Here is a 9880-nt window from a genome sequence, read left to right on the forward strand (position 1 = left end):
TGGATATACATGTACCAGAAGTGGAATCAGGTGCCTAGGAGGAGTAAGTATCCCCTGTCGACCAGCCACACCCGCCTTGAGCCCTATATTTGATCAGGTAAATTAATAGTTTAATATAAGGAAAAATTGACATCCTGGAACTTAGGCAGGGTACTAAGCATAACGCACAGAAGAATATGACAAGATTCGGGGTTAAAGTTAAGTATAATATACAGGAATAATGACTAGTGTAGTACTTATGAAATATAAATGATATAAAATTTGAGAAACCCTCATGTCATGCAGCTTTTCAGTTTTTTCGAGGTGACGAGGGGGCGGGGGAGGGGTTTACGTAATTGGTCGTTTGTCAACATTTTCTAAATTTGTACTCTCACTAACAAGGGGAAAACTAAAGTTTATCAGCATTGTTTTATGAGTTATTTGATACAAAAATGAAAATCAGTTACATTATAATTATATGCAATTTAGGTATGCATCCGAACGCTAGTAACTACACGTGTGTTTGTTTATTGTCGACATATTCTGGAATACTAGTGACTACACGTGTGTTTGTTTATTGTCGACACATTCTATTATACTAGTGACTACACGCGTGTTTGTTTATTGTCGACACATTCTGGAACGCTAGTAACTACACGCGTGTTTGTTTATTGTCGACACATTCTGGAATACTAGTGACTACACGTGTGTTTGTTTATTGTCGACACATTCTGGAACGCTAGTAACTACACGCGTGTTTGTTTATTGTCGACACATTCTGGAACGCTAGTAACTACACGTGTGTTTGTTTATTGTCGACACATTCTGGAATACTAGTGACTACACGCGTGTTTGTTTATTGTCGACATATTCTAGAATACTAGTAACTACACGCGTGTTTGTTTATTGTCGACACATTCTAGAATACTAGTAACTACACGCGTGTTTGTTTATTGTCGACACATTCTGGAATGCTAGTAACTACACGTGTGTTTGTTTATTGTCGACACATTCTGGAATACTAGTGACTACATGCGTGTTTGTTTATTGTCGACACATTCTGGAATACTAGTGACTACACGCGTGTTTGCTTATTGTCGACACATTCTGGAATACTAGTGACTACACGCGTGTTTGTTTATTGTCGACACATTCTGGAATACTAGTGACTACACGCGTGTTTGCTTATTGTCGACACATTCTGGAATACTAGTGACTACACGCGTGTTTGTTTATTGTCGACACATTCTGAAATGCTATTAACTACTCTTTCGTTTGTTTATTGTCTACACATTCTGGAATACTAATAACTACATGTGTGTTTGTTTATTGTCGACACATTCTGGAATACTAGTAACTACACGCGTGTTTGTTTATTGTCGACACATTCTGGAATGCTAGTGACTACACGCATGCTTGATATTGTCGACACATTCTGGAATGCTATTAACTACTCTTGTGTTTGTTTATTGTCGACACATTCTAGAAAGCTAGTAACTACACGCGTGTTTGTTTATTGTCGACACATTCTGGAATACTATTAACTACTCTTGTGTTTGTTTATTGTCGACACATTCTAGAAAGCTAGTAACTACACGCGTGTTTGTTTATTGTCGACACATTCTAGAATGTTAGTAACTACACGTGTGTTTGTTTATTGTCGACATATTCTGGAATGCTAGTAACTACACGTGTGTTTGTTTATTGTCGACATATTCTGGAATACTAGTAACTACACGTGTGTTTGATATTGTCGACACATTCTAGAAAGCTAGTAACTACACGCGTGTTTGTTTATTGTCGACACATTCTAGAAAGCTAGTAACTACACGCGTGTTTGTTTATTGTCGACACATTCTAGAATGTTAGTAACTACACGTGTGTTTGTTTATTGTCGACATATTCTGGAATACTAGTAACTACACGTGTGTTTGATATTGTCGACACATTCTGGAATGTTAGTAACTACACGTGTGTTTGTTTATTGTCGACATATTCGGGAATGCTAGTAACTACACGCGTGTTTGATATTGTCGACACATTCTGGAATGCTAGTAACTACACGTGTGTTTGTTTATTGTCGACACATTCGGGAATGCTAGTAACTACACGCGTGTTTGTTTATTGTCGACATTTTCTGGGGAGGAACGCTGGTCCCGCTCCTAACAATCGAAGTCACGGACAGTTCAGGATTTTTTTCGATAAAATCATTTATTTAAGATATTCAACTTTCCTCTCAATCATTCTGTAAGTAAAACGTTTAACAAAAATAGACATGACGTCTATCGGCGGGCCAATTTGAAGTAGATCAGAATGCAGAAAATCGTGAGTCTAGGGCATTTAAGTCAGATGAGTAAGGGACGCTTACTACTCCGAGACATCTGTATCCAGGGGTCCGTGTTTGTCCATCCATCTATTTTGTATTGCTTATAGGAGTTATGAGATTGATCACTCTTCGTTATCTTCGCCGTTTATGCATTATTGCACATCCGTAGAGATTTTATATCAATTAATCTGGCTAGGTTATTTCATTTACATTATCTGTTACGTTTTGGCATTGATTGTTTAAAGCGACCTTGTGCCGAGGTTGCTTTCTTAGGAACATAGCTTCAAAAAGAATATCAGAAAGGGTGACTGGAAAAAACTATTGGCCCTCTATGAAGTATAGCTTTTTTAAAAGAAATTAAATGACATTTGTTTTTGTTTGACATTTGAATGTCCTGGAGAATTTTTTGAAACTAATTATGTTATTGTTGTTAGGTAGTAGAGTAAATGTTGTAGAGTAAATGAATTGTTCTGTCTGTAGGGTGTGTACTTGTATCTACTATGAAATTGTACAGTGTTTCAATTTGAGACAAAATATGAATGAGAGGGGGGGGGGGGTATTACTGTACAGTATTTATAATTAATAAGTAAGAATTATTAATGTATGCCCAGGATAAAATTTTACAATGATTGATATTTGAAAGATGCAAACAGGTATTGGTTATCGGGGAAAAGTGGATTAAAATATATGACTGAATTCAAGAGATAAAACAACACATAATTGATAAGAGGTGAAAAATTCAAGAGATGAAATATTGATATGATTTGCAGGAGTTGAACAATTCAAGGGATCGAATATTAATCAAAATGATTTGCAGGATTTTATTATATTAGGAAATGAAGTGCTTTTGATTTGCAGGAGATGAACAAATGCAAAAGTTGACACAATCTATGATATGCAATTAAGAGATCAACAATTCGAGATATGACAATTTGGAAGTTAAAAAGTAATTAAAAATTTAAAGAGATGATACTTATAATTCTAAAACATTTTGAGCAGTATGTGTTTATCATTCAATAACTTTTCAAGTGATGACTTAACAACGATGTTGATTGGATGAAAAATTCGTTTGCTTTCTTAGTCAAAAAAAAAATTGTCCGGAATTCATCTGCACTAAGCACACCTGACTGCTTTCTCTGGAAAGCGTCTTCCCATTCTTATTTTAGCGATATTTATAGAACGGGAATTTCCACACAAGCATTATAACATTTGATGCTACTAAGGCCTTTTTTTTTTATTGAATTGGTTTACGGATCCGCCGCACTGATTTTTGGGATGTTGGAAAAAAAATGGTTTTTCACTCCTTTTTATATTTCCGACGCTGTGAGTTTTCCTTTTGACAAAATAAAAATTAAAAAAAATTAAAAAAGAGAGAAAAAAAAATAGATTCCGCTGGACTGAATATTTGGACAGACGCCTCCGTCGAAATCTCAGGACAGTCTATAATATTCATGTGTCATGTGTGGAATATCAGTCAACTTTAGCCGGTGCTAACAATTATTCTGCACCTTAGTGACAATGCTTTTTGCTTCCAATAAGTTATTTGTTTATGAAACTAACTTCTAATTAGCATTAGTTATGTATTACATACCATTTAGATATGTAAATCCCAAAATAAAAACAAACACTTGTTTTCAGATGGCATCCATGACCTACGTTGGGTTGCACTAATCACCTAAACAAGTATAACCCTGCCTGACCTTACCATGCATACATTTTGCCGAGGATACACTTTTAAAATCTTATTAATGAATTTTAAAGAAATATTCTTCATAATTAATATTTGTAATTCTGCATATATTGAAGGAGGTGAAAACATATTTAACATTATTGAATTCATTCATTGTATAACATTTGTTGACTACTAACAATAAAGTGATCTGACCTATATAAAATTCAGAATTTTTGAATAAATGTTTATAGGGTTCATGAATTTTATTTATAACTTTACTTGACTTCATAAATAAGACTTTAAAACTTAAAAGTAAATTTTTAGACAAAATATATGCTTGGTAAGGTCAGTCAGGATTTTAGTACTTCAGGTTATTAGTGAATCCCTATATACGTCATGGATGCCATCTTTTGAATGGAAAAACGATGTGGTTCTTTATTTTGGGATTTACATAACTAAACGGTAAACAATGGACATTTGATAATGATAAAAAGTTAATTTAATAAACAAATAACATTTTTGAGGGAAACAGCATTGTTGCCAAGGTGCACAATAGTCACTATATATACCACCGTCTTGACAGTGAAGAGAATATTAAAGTTGATAATAAAACATTGACCTCAAATCAAGTTAATATTTATTCTTAGCATTTTTTGTCATTTGACCTTTTTTTTTTACCTCCTCCGAACGGATTTGAAAATTTTGAAATCCGTAAACCATTTTAAAAAAAAAAAAAAAATTGTCTTAAGTATAAATACAACCAAAGATATGAATAAAATATAAATTAATTTAAAGAAACAATACATATAGGCCTAGTGATGACGTGGCAGAATAGTCAACTTGATGACGTAGGACACTGACTGGTAGAAGTAGACAGATTGTAAACACAAATTCCCGGTATGTATAGTCTGCTTTACCAGTTCGATAACATGACGGAGCAAGCAGCGATTTTTGATCTAGGAGGTATTAATGAAAATGAACTGCGTTATATGGGGCTTAGTCAACGAGGGCAATTTAGATTAAGAGGTGTTGATCTTTTTACTGGATGTTGAAATGGAACTGAGTTGCATTCCACCGTTCCAACGACACAACCAGTGTTCAACGTCTCCTCGAACGCAATGCAGCATAAATCCAGTCACCACTTGTTCTCTTCCTTTATATTTAATTCAGCTTTTAACCATTGTACCTTTAATGTGGCGTTTAATCCATTTAAATCTGCACAGTAACTGTACCTGACCTGAACGCACAGTTTTGTTGTTTTCATTGTTTAAATATGTATAGATATTCCTACGCGCCATTTCAAAAACGTTAATTCAGGCTTTTTGATGAGAGAAACTATTTGTTTTTCGATTTCAAAAAGGTAATTAAATGATAAGAAATAAAACTTATCATTCTTTATTTGATGCATGTATCAAACGAAAAATTGGATGGAAAACTTGTTCATCAATGCTACGCGGATTGATGAAGTTTTCCGTCCAATTTGACATTTGATACATGCATCAAATAAAGAATTATGAGTTTCATTTCTTAATTAGTTGTAGTTAATTTTTAAGTAATGTGAGTAAACTCAGGTGTCCTATTGTTAATGGTCAGCGCCAGAATAATGGACTCGACCTTTCGTTGACCTCTGCAATAGCCGTGATATAATGATGAATAAATATTTAATGTTGTCATGTTTCGTTAAGATATGCTTGAAATATTTGCATCTTGTCAAAAAATATTTATTATTTGATTATTGTTCATGCCCATTTTGAATTTGAAGACATTTGTAAAGTACAATAAAAGAATGAAATAATGTGTTTATTTTGCTGCTAAGAACAGTTTCATTCTCTAATATGAGATGAGACAGAATTTTGTTGTTGAAAATACCAGTCCTGTTGAATGTTGTTTGAAAGGATTAGGAGACGGTAACCGAAACGTCTAAAAGACGATTTGATGTGTTGATCCAAAACGAATGGTTTGTAACAACAAAACCTTACACCTTTTTGATATTTCTAGAGCGTACTACGACTGGCTGCCATGATTGGCAATCTAATTAAAATCAAATCCTAAGATACGCTCGCAATCGCTACAATAGCCATTTTCCTTGAATTGTGAACACCGACGAATTCATAGGCGACGTGCTGATTGGCTAACATAAAGTTCACATCTTCTTACGCAGAGTATACGGCGCGGATCTAAGAAGTCTGATTTTGATTAGATTGCCAAGATTGGTATGTCACTGTTATATCTGGTTTTGTATGAGCACCTGTGGGCTAATTTTCTTATAGTAATAGCGGTAAAATATCGGTTAACATAATGGTTGTCATTATACAGAATGATCAACTGCAAGACAATTTGCACTAAAGATTGGGGAATAGATTTTTCAAAGGCATTCTTCTCTAGCTGTTGTGCACTGGAAGAGAAAATAAAAGTCTGAAATGCAGGAAGATATATGCGCTGATGAGAGTTTATTAATCTTGTTTCACTCAATATCTCAATCATAACTTTTGTGCATTAAGCGTGACATGCAGTTTGAGGTTCTAGTATTGCAGTATTTTTATCAAACGAATACCATTGTGATATACAGTACTGGTGAACTGAAATGATGATAATTCTCAAGCTTCAATTTCTCGTGTAGGTACATGACATGTATTGCAGCTGAGTGTTAAGATTTTCTCATGATACAGCTGACACAGAAAACATGGTGACTGTAATTATAACGTTGGTGATCAGGAAAGACCAAAACGCGAAAAAGTCTATGGAGGAAGCAACATGGTTCCAACCACAAATCACATCCGGGCTATCGTCATCGGTATTTGCGATCTTTTGTACTTCATTTTCATTCAGATTCGTATCCAAGGCATCGATCTGTGTTCTTTTACATCTTAGTTTACGCTGTATTTGAACGACCTTGATCCAAAACGTCGGGATTTCCTCTGTCTTGTTTCTGTGGTGTAAGCGAAGTTGGAAAGCTGAGATGATTAGGGCTATAACGCCATATATTAACTGTATAATCAGGTATGTAGCAATGATCGGTGTATTCGCGGAACTCGTGGGAAGAAGTGTCGAAATGATGGTCAGAAAAACAGCGAATGACAAAAATACCGTCACAGAGAAGGACATCTTTTCTCCTGCATCGACTGGGATAACAAAAACCAGAATGTTTAGATATCCCAAGAATATCACAGGCAGAATGATATTTATCACGTAATACAATGGCTTTCGGCGTAGTGTTAACGTGAATTTGACTTGCGATTCTCGCTGTTCCTTTTGAATTTCTGAACTAGTGTCAACCAGGTCCCAGACACTGTTCTCTTCATATTCATAAAATTGTATTCCACTAGACGATCTCAGGATATCTATCTGTTGAACATAATGACTCCATGTTATGAACTTGATGTCACATGTCTGTGTGTCGAACGGGAAATGAGTGATGTCCATGGAGCAACGACTTTCAAATACATCAAATGGCCACCAGCTTACCAAACCATCATGAAAGACCATAAGATAGTAAAAACTACCTCCCAACTCTTCAAATTTCTGAAATCCATTCTTCAGTACGAGGTCTGGCTTCCATACATCATTCTGAAAATATGTGCAGTTATTATGAAACTTTTTATTTCCCTAATAACATGGAAATCTGAAGATAACGAATAGTGTAATCTCGTAAATCCATAAAGAGTAACATTGATGTTTGGTAAATTCGGAAGTGTGAAAAATGCCAAGGAGGAGTAAGACTTCCTGGATGTCTGAAATTTTTTTCTTCATTTTATCGTTAAATGAAATAATACAGGAGAGAAAATAGTGTTCATTCTATGTGTTAACTGTAGAAAAATGTCCAGTGACTCTAAGACGCAGATTTGCTCAGTGCACATAGAGCGTATTGCAGGACCCCCCCCCCCCCCCCCCCCCCCCAAAGAGCTTAGACCGCCCAAAATTAAGTGGGAAGAAATGAAATATTTTCATCCGTTACAGACAAAACATAGCTAACTCAACACAAATTGAAAAGATCTATCGCCGCACGGGCGGTAATATTTTTCAGCGCTGTTTCCTTTTGAAAACATAGGATTGAAATTCCAATTTTTTAGTTAATTTGCAAACTGCATAATTTCACACTTATTGTATTAATGAATCATAATGTTAAATATTTGGTAAAATTTATTCAAAGCGAAAATATGAGCTCTATAAGAGATTAAAACCAAGAGGAACATTATTTTTAGTTCAATCCCCATCCTTTTAGCTCATATCAGTACATGAGCGGGTTAACTGCAGTTCTTGATTTCAATAACTCTAGGCGTAAAATATGTATGAAAGATCAACTTTTCATTATATTCAATTCCAACACACATGTGACCTGTATATTTATTAAAACATGTTTAAATAATTAACATTTCAAGAAAACGGTGTACACTGTATGTATATATGGAACTTGATTTAAGAAGAAAATAAGAAAAAAATTTATCTCATATCTCATGCATATTTACGCATACGTTATTAAGTCAACTAAATTACAGTTACTTGTGTCACTTTCATCGATATTAACGAGACTGCGTTACATGTACATATCATATGTGTATATTGTATATATATCTTATATATCAAAATAAAAAAGAATACCGCACAAAACTAGACTTTTAACGTCTGCACTTTAATTTCCTTTTAAAAATTCTCTAGCATTGCATCTTTAAAAAATGTTTTGAAAACAATATCAAATTGTAACGCCTGGGGATTTTCAAACGAAAGCACTTTTTAAAAAAATGCTTTCAATATTTTATACCGGACACTCAATATTGGATACATATAAACTAACAATATAGAATTGTCAAATTTTCAAGACCCTCCCTTTTTCTACAGGACAGTATATTCACATAGACACTAAAACCAAATTACGATATGCCAATGACAAATGAATGTGCAAATTAGTTGATACTTTGAGAAATCATTGAACTCGTATTAGCGTTTCTCTAAGCCCTGTTATAATTAATGATTAAAGTCATCAGATATAATTTCTCCCAAGCATAGACCGTCTCATATTTTCATATTTCAATTTTACTTTAAAGATGAAAAGAGGGGGGGGGGGGGGGGGGGGGGGCAAATCAATGAAACATTGCATGTAGAAAATATGAGATTGTTTGTAAAAATAACGGGAAAAGTAAATTGTAAAAAAGGCCCTGCCCACCTCTACCTCCAACTCAACATGTCATTTACAAAAAAAGAGGAAAATTTCTTCAGTAGAATACAAGTAGATAAGAACTATAATTTAATTCTAGATGTGTACTTTTCGTAAATGTAATGATTAATTATCGAAAGCACAGCAAATTCCATATTGAATTCCTAGAAAATCAAATCAAAATAACGGGAAATTCTGTATTTTGTCGTTTTCTCGACTTTTCGTTATTTCGAGGCGAAAAGTCGGTAATTATCGTTTTGTCTTTTTTTTTTTTTTCGCCGCGAAAGGACGACAAGACGACAAATTGTAAAGTGGCACAAATCAACGAGACACTTTTTCAGAAATATTCAACAATACACACAATCACAATTATTTCTTGATTATTAAATACACTCAAATTTCCATTAGCGAAATACCTGCGGAATGAAGATTGTATCGGTGTTATTGTAGTCGGAGGGAGTCCATCTCAACAGCTCGTCTGTCCATGTCAAAGACAGGTATCCAGTGGTTACCAATTTCTCTCTGACCTCGTTGACCTCATTGATGCTGCTGAGGTAAAAACTGACGTCCAGAGGGAGTGGATCTTGCTGGTTTACCATTGGGCGGACTTTCGGTGAGTAGTTGGAGAAAATGTCGTTCATCAGAGACTGCATATTTTGATTGGTTTGTGACGTCACCCGATGAATGGAGAGACAAATGATGACGATTAAAATCCTCATTTCCGAAATAACTGTGTTAATCAAAATTATAA

General features: G+C 34.6%; 1 protein-coding gene across 1 annotated transcript; it reads right to left on the reverse strand.

Annotated features, from left to right (window-relative positions):
* Window positions 1-6629: 6629 nt before the first annotated feature.
* Window positions 6630-9880, reverse strand: LOC125660392 (neuronal acetylcholine receptor subunit alpha-6-like). The gene is made up of 2 exons (XM_048892201.2): window positions 9546-9880; window positions 6630-7544 (listed from the first exon to the last, which is right to left on the reverse strand). The coding sequence occupies exons 1-2, from the start codon at window positions 9846-9848 to the stop codon at window positions 6636-6638; spliced, it is 1212 nt and encodes a 403-aa protein (XP_048748158.1). The 5' UTR covers window positions 9849-9880; the 3' UTR covers window positions 6630-6635.

The sequence above is a fragment of the Ostrea edulis genome, chromosome 9 (assembly GCF_947568905.1).
Source record: "Ostrea edulis chromosome 9, xbOstEdul1.1, whole genome shotgun sequence".
NCBI classification, from domain to species: domain Eukaryota; kingdom Metazoa; phylum Mollusca; class Bivalvia; order Ostreida; family Ostreidae; genus Ostrea; species Ostrea edulis.

Excerpts from the sequence above, each read along its gene's own strand:
- LOC125660392 (XM_048892201.2), bottom strand. The coding sequence starts at position 9,848 with ATGAGGATTTTAATCGTCATCATTTGTCTCTCCATTCATCGGGTGACG. Across the intron at positions 7,545-9,545 it reads ATACAATCTTCATTCCGCAG|AATGATGTATGGAAGCCAGA; the intron begins GTATTTCGCTAA and ends ACATATTTTCAG.